The sequence below is a fragment of the Aptenodytes forsteri genome, unplaced genomic scaffold, assembly GCF_000699145.1.
Source record: "Aptenodytes forsteri isolate BGI_AS27 unplaced genomic scaffold, ASM69914v1 Scaffold65, whole genome shotgun sequence".
Taxonomy (NCBI): domain Eukaryota; kingdom Metazoa; phylum Chordata; class Aves; order Sphenisciformes; family Spheniscidae; genus Aptenodytes; species Aptenodytes forsteri.
Window position 1 is genome coordinate 701374 of NW_008795127.1, and position 23327 is coordinate 724700.

Consider the following 23327-nt stretch of genomic DNA (forward strand, 5'->3'; position numbering starts at 1 on the left):
AGGTGTGTTCCCAGGAATTTTTCTTCAAATGTTATAAATTTGTGGGGGGGGGGGGGGAATCTTTCCACAGGATTAATTCAGACTTTGCCATTAGTTGGTCTCTATGCTTGTGCTTTTATTGTATTTACATTCTTATAACTTCCTAATATTCTGAAATAGTTTTCAGTTTGGAGGGGTTAGAAGACAACATCTATAAAACTGGGGATGAAAAAAATCCTGTGTCCTCTTGCAATTATCTTACCATTCCTGTTTGCGATCCCCCCCCCCTTCAGGAGTACCAGTCTTGCTGTGTATAGGGAGAAAGTAGATTTTTTTAGGTAATATTACAATCTTAGAAGATCTTCTAACATAAACATTGTAAAATATTTGCTGTTTTGCTGATAACAACATTTTGAATGAAGAAAAAGTTTTTTTTACATCCTTTCAGTTACCCAGAATACTCACAGCCATGTAGCTGGTCTTGTCTTCAACTCTACTCTCAACAAGCTGGTAGAAAACATTAGAAGTCACATTTTACCCCCAATATGACACACAGTAGCTACCTGTGGTGTTAGTCTTTTCAGATTATGATTAAAATGGGATCATTCAGATAATTTGCCTTGCAGGGAAAGTTTGGAGATCACTAATGAGAAAGCACACATTCTCATAAACTGAGCAAGCTTTATATGGGAAGTAGTGAGGGATATTGAATTCAGGAGCTCTGTAAAACCCTTACACAAAAGACACCTTCTTAATGAGTCCATTGGGTTCTGTGTGTGTAACATATGCCTGAAATTCTTCTCCTCTTTGCCCGAGTTAAATTCAGCGGTTACCAGTGAAACCTGAAGAGTACATGGAGTGGGAAGGGCTGTAGGAAGAGAGGATGCTTGCAGCCCCTTTGCTGTAAGCTTGGCTATGGGGGTTTTGGGCTGTAGCAAACCCTGACCTGCTATGGAGGATGGGAGGGAAACCCTCCGCTTCCTCCAGCAACTGCTGCTGGCTCCCGCTGGGAGAAAAATCAGTGAAGAAGGTGTATAAATTGATAAAGATACCAAGACTGGGAGAGAGAGGCTTATTTTGGCACATAAAGGTACATTTTTATATAGTTAAATAGTTTACATTTCCCACGAGAGTGCTTCAAGCCACAGTTTACATGTTGTATCTTTTACTGAAGGTTGTGATTTGTGATTGTTTTCTCTGTTTGAAACATGGGTTTCAAAGCATTACGCACCAGTGGAGCTTCACTGACAAGTATTTTTTTACGCTAAATAAGCTTGCTATTATGTGTTCTTTATGTAGTTTGTAATATAACTTCTAAAAGGGAAAATTTGTCATAAATCTTAATCTGTGTTGTCTATTAGGTTTGCTTTGTTGTCGTGAAAAAGTGGATTTGGGAAACTCTTGAGAGGCACATATGAACCTGAACAGCTAGATATGAAAATATTAGAGGCTCTGTATTAAGTGCTTTGGACATTTTCATACAATTTTGTTCAAGATTTTTTTATATAGAATGCACAGCTGCATGTGGATCGTAAATGATTATGGAAGGCAATTAAATAGCCATGAAAGAAACAGCTATGGTAATTACAGATTGTTTCCAATCAGTATGTTACAAACTATTTTTTTCATACTCATCGCAAATTCTGAGATTCTGACTAATCACTCTAAGGTGAGTTGTCAAAGCTTATTTAAAAATGGAATACTGGAATTTTAATCATTCAGCAAGCAAGTCAATATTTTTACAGCAATAGGCTAACTCATATACATAAGTGTGTGACCTTGAAAATTGTATGTGTAATTTTTTTTTTCCAGACATTAGACTCCTTGCTGTAGTAAGATTAAGCATATATGTAAGTATTAGCAGGTTTAGCAGCATATGGCTGTGTACACATTCCGAAAATCCATTTGTTACTCTTTTTTTTAATTTAATGCCTGTTTTGCTCTGAGCCTGGACCATAGTGCCCTCTTCTTCCCTCCTCCCTGCTCCAATAAAAATTAATGAACAATGTTTTTTACTGCTACCAGTAAGCTTTAATGATCTTAGTAAAAAGAGACAAGCAATTAATTTGTCGAAATTCTTCCATTTCTCAGCACACAATTCAAAGTGTGAACGTCTTAGGGAGAGACAATGGGAATCTGATAAATAACAACTTAAATGCAAGTATTTTTTTAAGATTTCGTGTTGACAGTGCATTCACTGAACTTACAAACTTTAAAACAATTAAACGATGCAAATCTTTCGTGTAGGTGTTTTCCATCATTCATCATTGTTTTCAAATTATTTCAAAACTTAGGAATGAACCTTAAACTGAGATGCTTTACTTGGTTTGATTTATTACTGACAGTTATGCATATTTCCTAGATTTTATTTTTTCAAAAATGCAACAATTGAGATGTAAAAAACTAAAAACTGATCAAAATTGATAGTCTTACATTAATATTTCTGTTATATGTGCTGGCTGTGTTTTAACAACAGATTAGGAAATATTTAATTGATTTTTTTTTTTTTCTTAGTATAATTTGCATTGGTGCTTGCTGGTATGAGGGATGTAACACAATAAATGAATTATACATGGCAGTCATTATACCAATTGGTATTTCTTGTTTACAGCTGAAGATAAATTTTTAGCTCTTCATTTTTGTTTGCCTTCCGTTTTTAATATGGTATGTCATGAAGATCAGTGGTGGTAAGCAAGTCCAACAAAAAAATTCGTGTTCATGAGCACTGGTTATCAGTGTTCATCGCAGCAGCCCAGAAGGACAGTGCTCTGAGCTGGACAGTAAAACCTGCTGGTAGAAATTTATTTAAATTCATTGGATTGAATGAAATGCCTCTTCTGCTCTGCTGCTCAGTTTCCTTCCACACTTCACCAGTAGAAGTGGGAGAAACCCAAACTTTGACTCTCTTCCCAACAAGAAAAATCACCAAAAATTGTACAGAGCATGGTGTTACTGGCTGCTGAACTTATAGTATGAATTTCTAGATATGCCTTCTGTACGCTGGCGCTCTTACTCTGTCACAGCCTTTGGGGGAGGTATTTTGTCCTGAAGAGGCAGGCTGGCTTCTAAGACTTTAGTGTTCATTTAGGGCGAGAGGAAACGGCCTCAAGTTGCACCAGGGGAGGTTTAGGTTGGATATTAGGAAAAATTTCTTCACCGAAAGGGTTGTCAAGCATTGGAACAGGCTGCCCAGGGAAGTGGTTGAGTCACCATCCCTGGAGGTATTTAAAAGATGAGTAGATGAGGCGCTTAGGGACATGGTTTAGTGGTGGACTTGGCAGTGTTAGGTTAATGGTTGGACTCGATGATCTTCCCGGTCTTTTCCAACCTAAATGATCCTATGATTTTATAGATTGTGTGGCTAAGGAAAGCCTGCAACTGCCTTTCGTGGACTGCAGCTCCTATTATTCCTGTCTGTAAGTGCAGTAGCTGCTCTGTTAATGGTCTGTTGAATATACAGGCAGCATACCTGCCTGAAGTTGGGGGGGGGGAATTACAAGCTTAAGAAAAGGAATATTAAAAATTGCTGTATCATTTAGAATATATATAGTATATGTAAATTCTACCATAAAAACAGATGCTTGAATTGCTCTCTTTACCAGACACCTAAGACTATCTTGTTACCCTAGAGTTGTGTAAAGGAGCCTACGCGTTTATTAGGATCTTTTAGTACCTGACATAATCTAGACCTACACATGGTGCTAGTGTAATTTTTTTTTTTAGAGCTGCAGAGAGGGTCATACAAAATGATCAAGAACTTAGAATACACTATGACTGTCTGGATTACTCAGTTTTACAGAGGATGTTTGTAATGGGAGATTGTAGACGTGTAGCATTTGAGAGGTGGGAAGCTTATAACCACATTTGACTCTTTGTGCAGCGTGCTTCTGACAGTCTGTATAGAATTGAGATATTGAGGGAGCTTTTAAATTAGAAACAGAGACTTTGTCCTGTTCTCAGCATGATAAATATCTATTTCTGGTATTTTCTCTCAAGAAAATATTAAAACAAAATTCATAGCAGATGAGTGCATGCACGCTGGTTTTTTTTGTTTGTTTTATTTTTGTGAAATTGCTCATTTTTAGCCATGTTTGGGGAGGTGTGTGGGGAGGTGGTTCTGAGTGAAGGACGCTTGGGAGAAAGGTTATCCTCCTCAGGATAGAGTGCTCTGGTTCTTTCTGCTGAAGTCTGAGAGAGGAGTTCATTGATCTCAATAATGAAGACATTGAAAAGTCCTTCAGCAAAACCAGGGAGACCAAATTTGACATTTTGTGATATATCTGAAGTTATTTGGCGAGAAGGAAGGAAATGGGGAAAACATGTCAGGTAACAAACCACAACCTTCTAGGTCTTATTTAAACACTAGGGATTGGGGAGGGGGGTGGTTTGTTCCCTGCGGAGAGGGTTTGGGGTTTTTATGGTGGGGGGGTTTTTTATTTTTTATTTGTGAGGGGAAGCATTGTAATCTTTCATTCTCCCTTAGGTGGTCATCTTCCTTGACCATCAAGCTGATTTCAGCCAGAGAAAGAAAAGAATTAAATAGATGGGTAAAAATACTTAAATGCTATGCTCTGCTGTATTAACTGGCAGATTTTTTTTTAGTATCAAAGAATACTCTGGCTTTCTTCATGGTTAGACACAAACTCGTGGTTCAGTGCAGCAGCCTTCAATTGGATGCGTGTTAGAGTTCAATAAAATTTCAAGTTAAAAAAGTTTTAACCAATCATCTTTATTTGGAAAATGAAGCGTTCACTATAATACAGATCCTTTGCATATGTATTTTTAAAATAAGCTTTCTTGGCCTAAAAGAAGGTTATAATTTAAGTGAAGGGAGGAGAAGGTTCAAGTAAACAGTAATTAATCCCTTAAATACTGTATTGCATAGATCTATCTTCATCTGACAGATACTATTTTCAAATAAAACTGCATACTGTATGTGTATATATTGACAGCCTTCCAGTGTACTTTTTAATCACAAGATTAAAAAGGAACTGGCAGTGAATTTACAGTCTTTTCAAGAAGGCCTGAAGGGGAGTATTCTCAAGTGGTAGTCTTTGGAAAACAGGTGATTATACTGCTCATATTTACTTTTAATAAATGTTTTTCAAGTGCCACTGTTTCTGTGCATCAGTACCAGATTGCCTGGTTATAATACGTATGCTGACATCTGCCTACTTTATAATTAAACATAGGCCTACTGTACATCAAGTAGCTGAAATAGCTAGAGCAAATGTGAGTGCTGGTACTGTGTGTATAACTGCTGAATGTTGTCATTCCTTTGTGCTCCTATTATTTTTGTACTCTAAGCGAAACAGACTAACTGCTGCTAAGAAGCTGTCAGGGGATGCATGTCAAACACTAGGTGTATCATGCGATCGGACCGGTGCTGGGATAGAAAAGTCAGTGGTTGGAAGGAGGAAAAAAGTGACCTTTTTCTCTCAACATTGTCTTTACACTGAAAGGAACAGATGAGTTTCTGAATTATTCACAGTACTGGAAGGTTATAATCATTAGCAATGGTGGCGGCAGCAGCAAAAGTATAGAGACATGGGTTGGGTTTTTTTTTGTTAAAATTCGTGATTCTGAAGCTCATCAAAGGATTCATTTCACAAAACTGTCTCTGGGTATTTGGGTATTTAAGGTCTGTGGGAGTGAGGGCAGTTTCTTCCAAAGGATCAAGAAAGAATATTTTTCTTCTTTCTTTTGTAAGGATCTGTGTTGAAATAAAGGTTAATATTCATCACAGGTCTTACAAAGTAATGGAACAAAGAAGCTCTGTGAAAAGGGTTTGCTGTTTCAGCAAGTAATCTCTGTGAGTCGATTACAGTGTTAGTAATAAAGCAGATCTTTTAACCCATAATATAATTACTAGATAGATAAATTACCTATCCATCTAAACAAATAAACCAATTCCCATAGTAGTAAAAAGTACTTCAAACAAAGATAGGCGGTAAGATTGTTTTGGTTATAACTGATATGTGGTGGAAGGTAAGGCTGTTCTTAATGTCATGTAGAGTTTTGCCTACTTGAAATACAGACTGTTCATAGTTTCCTTGAAGTAGTTAGCTTTTAACAATACAGTCTTTAAAACTCTTTTGTTTCAGTAGGTCAAATTTAATAGGATAATTTCTAAAGTTTCTTTTTTTTTTTTTTTTTTTTATTCTGAAAGTTATTGGATGTTTATTCGAATTTGGAAAGTGAGCACTTGGATGCAGTGTGTAATAATTATGCCATGATTTAGCATGCATGTCGCTAGTGTCCTATGACAAACACTCGTCAGTCAGACGCTATTGCCCAAATGAGAGCTTGGGTGGCAGCATCTATTATTATCATTACTCGCTACTACATGTTACTAAAGACAAAGGTTTTGCATATGGAGTAAGGAAAAAGCAGTGGAAAGGGGCAGGAGAGCTAATGATCTACAGCTCTCAGGAACCCAAGTTTTTTTTAAATCTTCCAAAGCTTTTACAGTTCTTCATTTGCTTTTGAAAGCTATTCCTTGTGGATGGGAAGATGCGCTCTATTGATACGCTCTGTATCTTCTTAAGATAAAAGGGCATATGCCATAGATAAAGAACTAAGAATTTCTTAGTAGTCCAGTTAATGTTTTAACAGTCTAATAGACCATAGTAATGTAGAAAAGCCTCTTTAATAATACATTTAAAATTGTTAAACAAAACTTCCAAGTGCCTACCCCTTTTTGGTGTTACGCTCACCCTTCCAGTGTTCCTCTGGGTTGTGAGGGTGGAAACAAAATGGCAGGCATGCAGGGGTGTTTCCAAGAAGTCACCAGCATTCCCTGCCCTCCACCGCAGGGATCATGGTGTTCGTGGTGGGGCTGGCTTCCTTCTTGATCTTGGTCCACTTGGGGCTGTTTTTATATGTTTTACTATAGCCTGCTTTATTCTCATCAATTGCCAGCTCATGTTTTGAAAGTTGCCCCAAAGCCTCCCCCAGCCTCAGCTGACATAAAGGGCTTCTCTCTCTGTTACCCTACTACTGTAGGGTGTCAGACTTTCCCCGTGGTGTTTTCAGGGACAGGCAAGGCAATAATTGCTTGACCACCTGGCAACTGTTAAAACCAGCTCAGGTCAAGACAACCCCAGACAGATCCTGAGACCCTGTGCTGCCAGGACAGTGCAAAGCCTCTGGCCTTTCACTAGCATTGGCAAGAATCATATTTATTGGGCTACATCATATATAGAAATATAATTAGAGTAAAGCTTTCTGAAATTACGAGCATCTGGCTCGTATTTCCTGTCTGAGAGAACTGTGTTGGTCAACACTACCAAATGCACTCAAAACAGACTGACTGAAGTAATAGCTGCAGGTCAGAAACTTCTTATTTAAATCTGGCTAAAAAGATGTTTTTTTTTTTTTTAATGATAAAACAAAGTAGATACAAGCAATAAGCTAATGCTGTGCTGCCTAAGGAGAAAAGGTAGTCTTCTCATTTTCTCCAAACCCTCTCAAACTCTTTCTTGTTGCTCTCCTGGCTTCATGACTCTCCTTCGTGCCACACCAAGGCCTGGCTTCAGCAGGAGAAGTGTGGGATGATCCTGTGTGCGTTCAGGCCTGTTCGGTTGTAGAGCGCTGGAGCACAGGTTTGCTCCTGTTGGATGAGTGTTTGAACGAGGGCATCTGCAAACGGGAGAGGAGGGAAGGGAATGCTATTACCATTGCTATTGCCCTTCATCTTGCTTTTTTAAAAAACAAGGAAAGCGGTTCTGTTTGGTTTGTTGGTTTTTTTTTTTTGTTTTTTTTTTTTAAAAAGGAGTTTTAAACTTAATTTCTTGTAAGCATCTGCCAAATCCTGTTGGCTTCCTCTTCAGTCGATAGGGAGAACAGAGACTCCCTCAAAAGACTCCCAAGTCTTTTTTTTCTGTCGTTGCATGAAAACCCGGACTCTAGAGTTTTATCACCAGGTGTCTGGCAGACGGTACTTTGCAAATCTGAATTATGTCTCATTTGATGAAGCCAACCTGCTTCATGATTTTATGGATAAGGCATTCAGAAATTGAGACTGACAGATTGCTTTCTAAGAAAACTGTATTGTGGCCTATCACAAGTGTGGCGCACACTGAACTGGTATGCTTAAGCTTTCAGGACTGACATCCTAGTGAGGTAAGATACTACTTCATTAGTTTCTTATATTGTAGCTGTTACTTAATCACTGTGACACGATCTCTAATTTAACAGTTCTACAGGACAGTCAGTGCCCTTTAAACCAGAGTCACATACCAGCCCGCAGTGTTTTTGTTGCTGTTGCTGTGTTGTTGTGAAAGGTAACTAAATGCTTAAATAGGTTGTGGAAGATGCAGCCTCACAGCAATGTTTTTGACTTGCTGATAGACAGTACTTTTCCTCTCTGAGGCAGCAGCTCCTGATAAATCTGGCACCTCTGCCAAAAACTACTAATTTCTCCTTCAGGTACACAGGAACATAGCCCTGTGGGGAAAAACAGGTACGACAATTCAGAGCAATACATAGCAATATTTTGCTGTTATTAGTGATGCTGGTTTTGTTTCCACAATAATTTTCATTTTAATTGAATAAATAGATAAAAGGATTTTGGAGGCAATTACAGTTTTATGTTTTTCTAGTTTCAAAACCAGTGTAGAATTTATCTCCACAATGGCATTTTGCACCACAAAACATTTGTTTTGTCACTTAAATTTAAAAATTTCCACCCATGTTTATTTGGATGGGGGAGATTCCCCTGTTTTTTTTTCAGGGTAGGGGGAAGAGAGACTATTTAAAAACTGAACTTACATAGTTACAAGAACATCCCTGCCTTGCCCTGTTTTCCAGTACTCCCTGGTTATCTTGGTTTGGTCACGTTTACCATAAAGAACTCATTTCCCTGCCTTCTGTTCTCCAGTACTCCCTGGTTATCTTGGTTTGGTCACGTTTACCATAAAGAACTCATTATTGTGAAGAGACAAATTATCAGCATTAAAGTGTTTTGGAATATACAATTGCTGAAGGGGTAAGAGAATCAAATTAGTGACATAAATTTCCCAAGCTGGCTTGACTGAGGTTAGCTACATAGTGGTTTTAGTTATTTTAGATTCAAAAGAAGATGACTTCTAATAATACTTTCCCCACAATGTGTCCTTCACAGTTTTTTTATTTTTATGTATATATGCATATATGTAACATTTATTTTTATATGTGTATATATAGTTAGATGTGCACATATACATTTCACTATCTTTGTAATGTTCAATTAAGCTTTTTAAGCGCTAGGGAAGCAAGATCTGCATATCAATTAAAATCTGATGGTTATGTACCTAGTCAGGCCACAGGGCTATAAAATGTCTCCTCACCTTTCCAATCTCTTTTACCTGCTGTGCTCTAGTCTCCATCACTATGTTTCAAACTCTGTGCAAGTCTGTCTTTCTCTATTACAGCTGTGCTTGCTGTTTGTGGGTTTGTTTGGGGTTTTTGTTGTTTGCACTACTTGCTGTCTGTGTGTGAGAATTCTTTGATTACATATACTTAAATTCAGTTACATGGAGATCCTAACTGACATAAAGGAATATTAAGATTTCCTTTATCCCTCCTGTTCCCCCATATGAAAGATAAGCTCCCCAAATACTGGCATATATCCTATGTTAAATCTTTTTCTTTCTGACACCTACTTCTTGGAAACCCCAATTAACTTACACACACAAAAATTGTATCACTAATCCTGCCCAACAGCTCCGTGCAGCACAAGGCAGTCTGCGCATGAATTGGAGGTGTGGAGTAGCCTATTCATTGTTCCCAGCTGAATGAGACCCCCCCAGAAGATGAGTATGTCCGGAGACGATAGCCGAGCCATGTGAACCCCTTCATTCACCCTGCTGGGTGTGCTCATCCTTTCACCTGGATGCGTTAAGAGCCTGTGATATTCATCAGACCGGCTCCAGTCTCAGGGTTTATCTACATCAGTGGTTTTAAAAGTGCACTCTTCTGCCAGCATCGCTGCATCTGCACAATAAATTTTGCTAACTTAAGCTATGGCTTCTAGTAAATTCAACTATGTTGGCAAAACTTTTCAGTACCGACTGGGTCTCTCAGTACTGTGCATTTTTTAAGGGTGCTCCTCAGCTGTGCAAATACAGAGGCAAGATTTTGATGACACCAACTTCAGGTATAGGTGCTGGGCATTTTCCCCCTTTTCTGATCCCTGCATTTCTTCAGTCCTGGCCCACTCCTCAGGAGTAGGAGAGATAGATCAGAATTTTTCTAAAAGTTTAAATGCTTCTGAATGTAGCTAATGCAGTTGAAGGAACTTCTCAGACTTCCTACTATGCTATAGGGTCCTTCACTTTAGGATGGACATGAGCCCCTCTACTCATGAGAGGGCTTTATTATTTTATATTTTCAATTTATTTTATTAAGAGACTTTTTTAAAGGATAGAAATTGCCCATCCTTTAAAGGTCACGTTCAGATCTGTTGCTGAAGTGAATTGTTACTTTAGTTAGAAGGATTTTTAATCAATGATTGTACTAAGAAATCCTGAGTGTTATCTTAAGTAGGAATTTAAAGGATTTAAAGAAGCAACTTCCCTCCACTCCAAAAGCATAATGTGAAGGTGTTCAACAGTTACTGTAGAAGCTTGTGCTTCTTTTGCAAAATTGGGATCTTCTTGCAGTGAAGCATTTTTTACAAGTCGAGACTGGTTTCTCTCAGAGATGTGAGCACAGTGGACCAGGTGCTGTCATTGGGCTCTGCCAGCAGCAGCTCTGCTGCATCCCCGTGGTAGAAATTTGGCAGTATGTGGAAGCACAGCTGGGTGCCTTACCTACAGGTAACACACACCAGTGGAAGAGGAGGTCAGCAGGAGGTAGTTCTTTGTCCTACTTCCCCAGCTTCCTGAAGGAGGCTTTGCATTATTAAAGGTTAATTGTTTGTTCTTTACGTACTGTTACCAGAGAGGATCTTGGTTGGTAGTCAGCTAGGGTCATGCTGGAGTAGGCTGTGCAGACGCTTTCAGAGAGAAACACGGTCCTTTGAACAAAACTGCTAAGTACTGTGGGAAATTTTCTCTCTCGCATAGTTAGCCAAAGAACTTACTTTAAAATGCATTATTCTTTTGTTTGCCCTAATCAAAGTCCTAGTTCTGTTGAAATTGGAGACAAAACCTGGGAGGTAAGAGTGGAACAGGGTGATTACAGGACAAAGTTTTTGTATGACCTTTAAGGTAAGACTAAAAACCTGATGCTATGAAAGGGATGGTTGAAAGAGAGTTAGAACAGGGATTACAGAAAGGAAGCGTTCCAGCAGGGCAAACAACCTCCAGCCTTTACTGTCTGCTGATGTTGGAGAGTGCTGAAGAAGAGACAATTAGAGGTTGTGACAAGAGGACACAGCTTGTGCAGAGAGGGAGGCAGGAACCTGGGGACTGTAGAGGAAGACGTGACAGCTGATATGATCTGAATAGATGGGATAGTTAAATACAGTAGTAGGGATTGCTAATGTAAACTTGATTAAGTTAAACAATGCTTTACTACATGTTATGTAGGCATTAGCTAATAAATTTTCACACTACTGTGTTAGGAGTGGTAAATGAATGTTGTGTCAGTATGAGTATACAGTGCTCCTCAAGTTTCTGTAGGGATTTTTTATCATGTTTGGGCCTCTTCTTGTTTGTGTCTGTGTGTTTTTTTGGTTTGTTGCTGTTTTGAGAAAGAAAGTCGGGGGGGCAAGGAGTTAAGTTTGAACAAAACAGAGTTCTTGAGCATAAAAAAAAATTGGCAGTATGTTTTTGTAGTATACTATATATATTATATATGCACTAGTATACTAGTCACTGTTGAGGTTAGTCACTAAATAATTCTCCAGGTTTCCAGGCTGCAACAGTATCCTAATTATAACGTGACTGAGACTGAAAAATCTGGTTACCCATCAGATCATTGTGAAAAGAAAAATCTTCTTGTGAATGTCTCCTGTTTATCTGGAATTTCAGCTTTCACTATGAGAAGCTGTTCATGGAAACCAAGGCTGATGGTGCATGTGTATCCCACGTCATGCGACTACACCAATAGCTTCAGCACCTACCCTTTGCTATTCTTTCTTCCCTCTGCAGTGTGTCCTCAATGACATAGAATGATAGAATCATAGGATAGTTTGGGTTGGAAGGGACCTCTAAAGGTCATCTAGTCCAACCCCCCTGCCATGGGCAGGGACATCTTCGACTAAATCAGGTTGCTCAGAGCCTCGTTGCAGTTTCCTCAGGTCCTCCTTTCATTTTCAGACACCTTCATGATATTTTCAGCTCAGCCTTGTGACTATGTGCCCAGCTCTTGCATGTCGCATGTAATATATTTCATTTCCCTTATAGTGACTTGAGAGATGTATTATTTTTGAAACCTCACTACTGTCAAATTGTTTGAAAGTAACTCTGAGTTGTTGAAGGGGGAGTTGAATGATCGACAGCCTGTTCAGATGGAGAGCTGACATAGCTTTGCTCTCCAAACAGAAATGCAGAAACCGTTGTGTTGTGTGCTCTGCTTGGGGATTCAGGGACTGTGGCACCTTTGCTGATGCTCATGGCTTGTTACATGTTGTTCCTGTGTCAGGTTCTCCATCTCGCTTGTTTTAGTTTTAAAAATCCCTAGATTTCTGTGGCTTTGTTCCAGAACAAAAGTGGAGTATGTGGAAGAGCTCTGAGCAGGTGTAAAAGTAAACTTGGGATATACCATTCAAGAAGGAATTATACTCGCATAAATCAGGAGACCATTGAGATAGGTTGAGTAAGAACACGGGGGGGGTGGAAATCGTGTGTAAAAGATGGAGGTGGGGGGAAGGAGATGATGGCATAAAGGATGAATTTCAAGTTTAAAGGAGTGGAGGAAAGTATTTAGGCCTTTTTAGTTGCTGCTGAGTAATGAATTACCCAATGCTGACTCTCAGAGTTTATTACTTTGCTCTGAAGTAAATGAGGCACAAAGTCTCTCCCTTCTGAAATTTTCTTTGTTCTCTCCCTCCGCTCGTTTTTTTCTCTTAAACTCTTCTCTCTTTCTGTGCTTGCTGTGTCATTTCTCCTCCCCAGTGTTGCCATACTGAGTGCTAATGATTCTGTCTCCCTCCCCTTTCTGTCCTGAGCTCATTTTGGTGTTCATTTTTTCTTTATACTGCAGCATTTCTGCTCCCTTAACTTCCTTTGCCTCTCCATCTTTTCATCACATCTTCCCACCCTCATTCTTTCTACAGGAGCACACCACATTATTTCACTCTTTCGGGCTTTGCGTTCTCTTTCTCACTTAGCTCTCTTGGCCCTTCAAGATAACACACCTTACTCAAATCTCCCAAATTAGAGGCAGACACTTCCTCTCAAGATCAGAGTTCATGACAGTTCCTGCAAACGGTTTCTCCCAAGGAGGAACAGAAATTGTCAGTGTAACCCTGTACTGAGTTCCTCCGAAGAGGCTGTTCTTGTTCAGAGAGCAGTTTATCCAGTGTCTTAGCCCTCCCTCCTTGCAAGTTATGTTTTTCTGCAGGGCCTGCTTGGCAACTTAACAGCCAGCACAGCCCCAGGCTGTATGCATGCATAGCCAACTTAGGGCTGTTTTCAGTTTTCTGTTCTGAAGGTTTGCAGCCTTGCTGTGCTGTGCTGGAGGGCTTCCAGCAAGCAGAAATAGCTGTAGCTCCATCTCAAATGCTGCTGTACGATCTTCATACCCTCACAGGAAGATGCCATCCAGAGAAGTACTCCCTCCACTCCCGTTGTTACAGAGAGTGCGTCATCTCTTTCTACCCATATGAGGGAAGGCATGAGGTGTTCTTTCCTTCCCCCCGCCCCAGGTTTCAATTTAAGTAATGGCAACAAAATTTTTACACAAACATCAACCTCTTTGACTAACCAGGACCCCGCAGAACTCTTTATCTTGCTAATTTTCCCGACTCTTATTGCAAGAAACTTTATAACGAACATAGAGTACATTTATCTGTTGTTTATTCTGTCTCTAATGAAGTTGAGATTTTTAGATGGACTACGTAAAGTAACTTTTTATTAACATTACATCCTGTAGTGATGGTAGATACGAGTGTTCTGTTCCCCTGACTGATGGAGGAAAACGCTTGAAGAATATGCAATATTTTTTACTGGTCTTCCTTTTTCTTTTTTTTTCCCTTTCTTTTTCGTTCGTAATTTAATTCTAAAACGTAGGGATAGTTAGTGACTTAAGGAGGCTTTTTTAAATTTGGTTTGTGAACTGCCTGCCTGCCAGGCCATCTGTTTCCCACTCCCCCTTAAGAATGCTGACTTCGGATGCATCCTCTCTAGTTTCTGTGCTGGAAGACAGACTTTTAATATTAAGAAGTGAGTTTCTAGATATGATGACCTGAAATGTCCATGTATTAAGAGTCATCAGTTTGACTAATGGCACACCATGGCTACAGATCATCCTAAGCACCTCTTCAAAGTGTCATTTTTCCAGCTCAGTTGATTTCTGACATATCTCACTTTATCAGCCATTGAAGTGGAAATTTCATCACTCTTTTATGACTTTTGGGTTTTTCTTAGTATTTGTTTGTAATAGGTTTTATGGGTGATTAGTTGTGTGAATTGTGAGTATTTTTGTGGACAGGAGATTTTCTTAATTTCTGCATATTGCACTTAGGCTTTTCAATCTACTTGTTACATGTATCAGCTGAAGTTGCTTTGTTCTTTTGCTATTAAGAGGCATGCAAGTACTATACCTAGTGCAAATTGTAACTAATGTAATATTTACATTAGTAAACAACTACAGATTAAAAGGAAATTATGATTAAATTAAAATAATGACACTTGCAGTAATGTATCTATTCAGCAGCACTACTTAGACATTATATTCGGCAACTGTTGTCAATGCTGAGAATAGGCACTGTCTTGACTCGCAGCCCATAAAATCCTCTGCTTTTGTTTCAGACAGAAGTTCAAGCCTGCTTCTTCTCCCAAAAGTCTTACAATTCTTTTAATGCCTGTGTTTATGAAAGGAAATCTGTTCCCAATCTAAGCAAGCGTTCAGACTGTGCTTGTATTAAGGGATCAATGTGGAAGGATCAATGATTCTTAATTCATAATAATGGTAATTAGTAATAAAAATAATAATAATTCAGTAATAATAATGCAGGCTTTTGAATGCAGCTGGGAACACTGTTGTTCTTAGGAATGCCTAAATTGTTACATTTTGGTGTTGGGAGGGAAGGTCGTGGTATGTAATATATAAGTTCCTTCCCTGGCTCAGTTTTGCTGGCCTCAGGGAGGGAAGAAGGGCTCTGCTCTGAGCAGCGTGCTGCTTTCCTTACTGTTCCTTCTCCTTGTGAGACTGAGTAGGAGAGATCTTGTTTGGCCTTCTTTATAACAGTATTTTGTACTCTGTTACTGTTCTTCTGTAACAAAGAAATCTACTAGTTTTATCCTCTCATTTTTGAAACCTTTTCTATTCCAGCACTGTATATATTAAAATAATGACTCTTGTTATTCTCAGAACTAGTTCTGTTTTTGCTTTCTGTTTTGAGGTGTCTAAAATGGATATACACATTGAAAGGGATTATAATACACGCTATAGTAGATCCATAAATCGACCTAAGCAGTCATATAATCTTTTCTATACAATTATCTCTTCATTTTGGTTACAAACATCTTTATTTCTTACCTTTTTACTACTTCACGCCTATGTAGATTTTTAGATATCAAAGGGCATAAAATATTGAGGTATATTTAGATTTCTTAATCAGTTACCTTGGTGTTCACTGAACCAGGTTTAATGCTGGAAGAAGGTTCTCTGAGTGAGAGATGGGGAGGGAGCACTGTGTACGTTAGGCAGGATTACCATCCTGTTGCCAAACTGTAATAACCCTTTGGGGAGCTCGGAGTTGAAGCTGCTGAATTAAATGCAATAATTTTCCATAACAGTTTAAAAGGCCTGCAGGCATGCTAAAGTTGTAGCTGGGTGTTTTAGATAACATTCTGTAGCATGACCCTAAAGCCTCGTTTACATCTTGGCAATTAAAATATATACTACATTTTACGTCTGTTTTACTTTTCCTATATTGCAGTGTAGGGCTTTAGTGTTGAGGCTTTTTTTATTGTAAAAAAGGTAACTGTTTTTTTTTTTCCTTTTCACTACAGTAACTGTATTTCACATTGCAATAGGTGATTAAGGGGAACTGCTGAAAGGCTGTCCTGGGGAATTTTAAATACAGTGTAAAACTTCTACCACTGTAGTGGTAGAAGCATCAGTCAGCTTTGTCTGTATCTGAGACTTCAGTCATCAAAGCTCCCACAGTAGCTTCGACACTTGTGTGTGAATATGCCTTGTGCTCTGTTTTGGTGTTTACACTTGGGCTCTCTACAACACTTAGAGTAAAAGAAAGAATTTTGATAACCTACTTGTTTTAATTATTATATGTATGTACCTTATCTGACTTGGTAATTAAATATTGTGCTAAATGTGCTAATGATGTCAGAGGTCTTCAAAGTAGCCCGGCACATAAGGGAGTGAGTTTTGTGGTCCCAATGACCTGGTCATGTACAAGAAATGCTTCTCTGGTTCTCCTGCTTCCCTTCTAAATTAAGTTAAAAGAAATAGGTAAGTATTAGTTTAAAAACGGGCATCTCCTTTTTACGGTTTTGAACTGGTTTTAAAATTTAGAGTGACACTGGGAAAGCGCGGTCTGACTGAGGCTGCAGTCAGCTAAGCTATGCACACAAATGGGATGGGCATGACTATATAACAGCTGACATGTCAGTCTGGTGATTAGCGTACACTCTCCTGTTTAATCCAGCCAGGAGCCTGTAACATTGGACAGATCACTGAAAAGGTCGCGGGAGATCCCAATGCTCAGTGACACAGATGAGCATCCTCAGGTTTTATACTTAGAAAAGCATTAGACAGAGACTTGAAGTAGTGGCATGCACCTGCGAAATCTTTTTTGATTGTCTTCAGTATATGCAGGCCATTTCATGTTAGCATTGTAATACAACATGTAACAGTATTTAGCACAGCTGTTTTGACATCCTTTTGTGAGTGGGTGAGTTAGTAGTTCAATAGCTTTGTAAATACTGCTCTATGAAAATTCTTTCATTTAATTGGAGCGAAGCTATTCGATGGACCATAAATATTGACATATGGGCAAAAATTACTTGCAGATGAAGGCAAGTGTTTTTGTAACATGTCACAAAATAAACTTAATTTTATTTGGTTTAAAAATTTAATCTGATTTGTCAAAAAAACTGTTCATGCGTCAAATTAGTTGCTGTGTTCCCTTGAGTTTGTATTGTACTCATTACCAATATTTCATCTGAGCTTCTTCTAAGGCATAGTAAAAGAAAGCTAGTCAGTGCATTTGGGTAACTCCCCCTGGGATGCAGCTTTTATGTTATAGAAGACAGAGGAGAAGAAAAAATGAAATATGCTCAAATTTGTGCAACAGTGGTTCATTTAAATCTGAAGATTTGAGTGGGGAAAACTTGTTAATATTTTAACTACAGTGATCTTTATAAGAAAGGAGCTGAGCAGGTGCAGTAACTGACAGTTTGGTTTTCTTCCTTAAAATGTTTTTCCCAATAATTGAAAATATTTCTCTAAAGTTGGGGGTGAGGGGTGTTTTTTTTAAAAAAGCGGATGGGGGAATTCATGATGGAACAAGTAAGTCCTGCACAGTCCTGAGACTGTAAAACATCCCACCGCAGTAGTAAGACTTACAGTTCAGATCTTGTAAAGCCATCTGCAAGTCTTCCTTTGTTTGATTTGTCATTGCTGGCTTACTGCTTAAACGTTAACACTGATACCTATTTCTGTATTCTGCAAGTATGTTTGTGTTCTCTCTTTCTGTTTGTGTTCTGATCGTGGTAGGGAACATTTATTTGTAGACAGATCTTTAAGATAGCTTTTATTCTGTCTCCTTCTTTCAGATATGTGTAATAATTTCAAAGGCATGAGCCTGAGGATGTTAAATGTTTCCTAAAACTTGCTCAGAGATACTATTAATTTTTAAAGGTACAGGTTACTGAAGGTAAACAAGTGTTTTGTATAATGCCAGATTCAAAAAGATCAGGTTCTTAAATCTTACAGGATTTTTTTTTTAAATGCCCACAAAAAATCCACTAGTCTTCATTATTGTGGCAGGGGGATAATTGTTAAAGTGTCTCCATAATGTGGTGCTATTAAACAGCCTGTATTTTTTTAACCTTTTCATTCTTTGCCTGGAGAGGCAACAGATAACCCAGAAAACTGCCTTTTGAAGTTTTATTGAATTAATTGACTTCCGTGGGAAGCAGATCAGTACTTCCTCATGCTACAGCATAGATTAAATCTTTGAGGATTTTAGGTTGGTATAGTAACAAAGTACTGTGCAAAGAAGGGTTTGGATTAATTATAAATGTTTTTGTAAATTTCATCTTTGATGAATAGTGTATGTCAGTTTTCCCAGGGCACAATTTAGAGACATTAGGAATTAGTGGCCCTTTAAAGTCTTGACATGCGTAGATGAAAGGGCAGATATTGGACTAGATGACCTTTAGAGGTCCCTTCCAACCCAAACTATTCTATGATTCTATATGCTACTACATGAAGTCTTTACACTGCAAAAGAATACCTGTGTGTATTTGTTAATAATGATTTTTAAAATCACAATTCAGTTTAGTGTTAACAAAACACAAAGTTTATAAAATGTCCAGAAAATTGTTTTTACATGGAAAGAACTTGCATTCATTAGTCAACTATTTTAAAATCTGAGTGTTTCATATAAATTAAAAAGGCATGCTGCATGGGCACGCCTAAATAGTCAAATTTAATAAACTATTGTGTAATAAAACATTTTTTCTGATTATGTACAAATATTTCAGTTTCTTTTTAATAACTTAACGTTTGAAAATGTAATAAATATAGAAGAGAGTTTGCTTAAATGGAAGGCTTTGTAGCTTTGTCTTTTAGTCTAAGTTGAGATTCACACAGGTCAAGAAATGCAAGAGCTTTTCAGAGAATTTCAAAACAGAATGATAAAAGACCGGCTACCATTCACAAACTTGAATTACGGTTCTGTAGTGAATTAAATACTCGCTAAAAATCTTTTCAGGAGTGACAACTAATTAGTTTGATATTAAATGTTTAAAATGAAATAGGTGAAGAGTTCTAAAGCAATATTCTTTGGCAGAACAGAGTGCAAATGGAGTTGGCTGTTGCTTTGTGATATGTGCTGTAAACTGTCATTTTAATTCTACGTCACAAGGACTTGGCTGATAGTACTTCCTAAAACAGTCAGTTGTGGTATTTAAGTACTTTAAATTGAGGGGAGCACCCAGGAGAAAGTTCTTCTTGAGACAAAGGAGAGAACCCTAATATATAAGGTGTTAAACAAGAAATATCAAGGCCTCAGTTAACAGGTGCAAGTGCAAAGTATTAAAATAATCTGAACTGTTCTTCATTTAGCTGGTTTTTGTCAGCTGTTTAAAGATACAAATTATATTTTATTTTAGCACTTTTCTTTAAAAAACAAAAGCAAAGTTTCCAAACTATTTCTTAATTTGTCAGAAATGTGGATATTTTGGTTAAGTGTGCAGGACCCAAGAGATGAAACTGAGAAGCCTTGTTTTGAAAATTAAGTGGAATGAAACAGTAAAGAAAAATAAATAGTAATAGAAATAAGATTCTTACTGTAAATTTACTTAAAAACTTGAGGGAAGGAAAACCTATTTCTGGCTGTCACTTACAAATGAAATAGTTACTTGCTTTCTAGCACAAGTCATATAGAATATACTACCTGGAAGAAGTCTTCCTGCATATCATGTTTTGGTAGCTTGCTGTGAAATTATGTGTGTATGTTCTTGATGAGAACAATTTTCTTAGAATAGAAATGACAATAGAAAGTTGTAGAAGTCTGTACTTAAAAAACAGACGTTAAAAACAGCAGTTTCTGACAAGCAGAAGGAAGTCAGACTTGCCACTAAAGCATGCATCCTTCTCAGAAAAAGAGAAAACAACTTACCTACAGATAGACTTTAGGCGAGTAACACGTTCTTAAAGCTGAAAAGCTATGTTTTTTTTCTGCCCAGTTCTTAGTCTGCTTTTGATCTTCTAATCTGTTGTATAAAAATGAAAAGTATTGTGTTGTCGTTCACAAGAATTTCGTTGCTAATTTTTTTGATCAGGGTAGGTCATGCATGAAACTCTGGGAAGTCTTGCAAACGTTACCGAATGTGTCTCACCCATCGTTGATCAGGTCTTTCTTTCTCTTCCAGATAGTTAGGAAGCAATCACAGTAATTAGAGAACATTGTAACACATCAGCGGTTGTCTTTCTAATTTCATTATAGGTGAATGTAAGCTGAATGTAGAGAAGACTTCCAAATAAGCTGGACTGATGTGCACAGAGAAGGAATGAAGTATGGATGTGAAGGAACGTAGGCCTTATTGCTCCCTGACAAAGAGCAGACGGGACAAGGAACGGCGCTATACAAATTCTTCTGCAGAAAATGAGGAGTGCAGAGTGCCTACACAGAAGTCTTACAGCTCCAGTGAAACCTTGAAAGCTTTTGATCATGATTCCTCTAGGTTGCTGTATGGAAACCGGGTAAAAGACTTGGTCCACAGAGAAGCAGATGAGTATACCAGACAAGGTAGGCAAGAGTATAATTCGTTAGTACCAAGTAACAAGGCATTCTTGCTGTGGGAAGAGTATGTTTTTATACCGGTTTCATCAGTTTTAGTAATACTCTACACACATAGTACACTTCACTTGTATCTCCCTAAATGTTTTACAAAGATGGGAAAGCATTGAGTACCATCTTTGAAATAAATAATATATGATGCACAGGAAAGTTAAGTAAACGGCCCATGTTGGGCAATGGGTCAGTGACAACATTGCAGACTCAGGAGTGAAGTATTCAGGCCTTACAGTTTAAAAACTAGACCCCCAGCATAAATTCAACTTATTAACAGGTTGCCCAAAAGTTTGCCACTCTAGTATACCTAAAATGTAAATAGCTTCAAAATGAATCAAAATAAACAAACACAACTGTTCCAAGAAGCCCTGTGAACAGGTTTGGGGAAACATAGTATGTGTGGATGAGCATATGAATAATGCATTAGCTCAGTGCCTTTATCTTCCAGCTCGCAAGGGCAGTAATAGAGCACTGTACTGTGAGTAAGGTAAATTAGTTCATGATTAATGCATTTGGGCTTGTTGCGGGATTTTTTTAGTGGATATCTACGATATCTAACCAGATGCTAAAAGGTTGCTTAGAGCTCACTGTTGAATTTCTGAGTCCAGGACTGGAGAGACATGAGAAATCTAAATATCCATGGAGATGCTCAAAACCTGACTGCATATGGTCCTTGGGCAACTTGCTGTAGCTGACCATACGTGAGCAGAGGGTTTGGACTAGATGATCTCAAGAGGTCCCTCTGGACCTCAGTGATTCTGGGAGATGGCACTTGGCTCCAGGAAGGGTTAAGCACTTATGCATCACTTCTGGATTCAAAAGTGTAGTCTCTGGAATTGGCTTTTCTACATTTCCACAACTAAAGTACTTAGTATAAGGAGTTAAAAAGAAAAAAGTTATGAGATATGCGGAGTACTGCAGCCCAGCTATCTGAAAGGATAAAGCTAGACCAAGAGCTGTGTGAACCTACGCCTCAGTCTTCTGTATAAAGCTATCTTTTATGAGGAAACAAGAATAGGTTTAGGGGTAGGAAAAAAAAGCTTCCTCCTTGTGAGGAAGTCCTTAGTTTTAATTTTAGAAATGTTTAAAAATATTTTCCCCATTGGTGGTTTTTCTTTGTTCCAAGTAGAATAACTTTACATTAGAATTAGAGCTGGGCAGATGGTGTTGACTTTTTTGCCTACAAATGTTTGCAAGGGAAATAAAAATATTTCTCTTAGACTCATGTAACTGAGGCTTGCTGCTACTGTAGTCTGTCTGCTTTCTGCTGTGTATTTTTGGTTTCTGTGATGTGTTGAAACTGCAGGTCATCACTACTTTCTAGTTTTTTAAGTCATTAGTCACCTTGATCTCATTACTTTAGTGAGGTAAAATCAAGAGGAAGTTTTCTAAGACCTGTACTGTAGACCGTTTCTTATTACTAGTGACAAAGTGATATCAAAATAGGCACCATTTATTTAATGAACTCAAACTATTGCCTGAATAGAGTACTGTTCTTTTTAAATAGCAATAACGAAATGGAAGAATTTATGTAGTCTGGCAAGTCACATATGATGGTGCACTGGGGTTTGGGTTTTTTTCCTCTTCATTTTCTTCAGAAAAGCACGTAATATTTAGCTAATACTTACTGCCCAATATGCAATATATTACATGTCTATAGGCCTAAAATGGCAGTCTGGGATGTGTAGTGTCATCTTCACCTTCCAGTGATCTCAACATTGTCATCTGTGCCCGTTTGATTTTCCTCATTGTCCTTTCAATTCTTTTTGTATGGCTTATTGGCTTCCTCTAATGCATGCTGGTTTAGCACCTTTGGGGACTACCCGCCGGTTTGATAGGGTCAGGTTATAAAGGGCTTGTTTTGCAGTCTTAGATAGTGTGTTCCTTTGATTCATATTTGACTGAGAGAATTTACTGCTTCTGGCATTGGAAGCATTTTGTGGAAAAGGTGTTCAAGGTCATTCCAAAGGTTTTTAAATAATACATAAAACACACTTCCCCATATTTATTTTTTGCCCCTCTGTCTAGAAATAGAGTGCAGATATGTGGCTTTGTTGACAATCTAATTACATTCTAGCCTCCTAAATCAACAGGAAATAAATCTATAAGCAAAAAAGGTAAGTTTTAATAAATACCTTTAATTGGAAATTAATTTTTAAAATTAATCATGACGAGTGTTTAATTTTTTTTTTTGCCCAGACTGTGTAAAATAGCAATATCAAATTTCCAGCATCCGCTGGAAAGCTACTGGAGCAGTTACGTGAGTTTCTCGAATCTCTCAAATGTGGCACAATTTAAAAATGTCCGCGTGTTTTTATGACTGGTGTTTTGGGGTAAAGCCCTTCAAAGCTTTCTGCTAATGGATCAGAACTTTCTCACCTCTTTCTTCCTGAGTTGTCTCAGTACACATCTTCGTGCTTCCTGCTTCCCAAAATCCCATGGTAGGAATTCAGAAAGGGATGCTGCTGTAGGAGATAGGTGTGCCCTGTTCAGTGGTAGCTTTACCCCAGGAGATCTTTACCTGTGGAGAGGAAGTTCTACAATTGTCAGTTCCTGTCACAGAATCTTTTTCCTTGTCTGTTGAATTTCTGTTGCTTGAGATTAATTGCATAAATAGAAATAAGAGCCTAAAAATGCATATGTTTGTCACTGTAATTCTAAAAACAGCATTTAAAACATACAGTGAAATATTTGAATGAGAAATTATTAT

At 38.1% G+C, this 23327-nt stretch overlaps 1 protein-coding gene across 1 annotated transcript in view; it reads left to right on the forward strand.

Annotated features, from left to right (window-relative positions):
• TENM3 (teneurin transmembrane protein 3) overlaps positions 1-23327 on the forward strand; it is a 352902-nt gene that overhangs the window by 3848 nt on the left and 325727 nt on the right. Inside the window, 1 exon segment of the mRNA XM_009277346.2 lies at positions 20270-20572. Within this exon segment, the coding sequence (XP_009275621.2) occupies positions 20341-20572 (232 nt within the window). The 5' untranslated portion in view covers positions 20270-20340.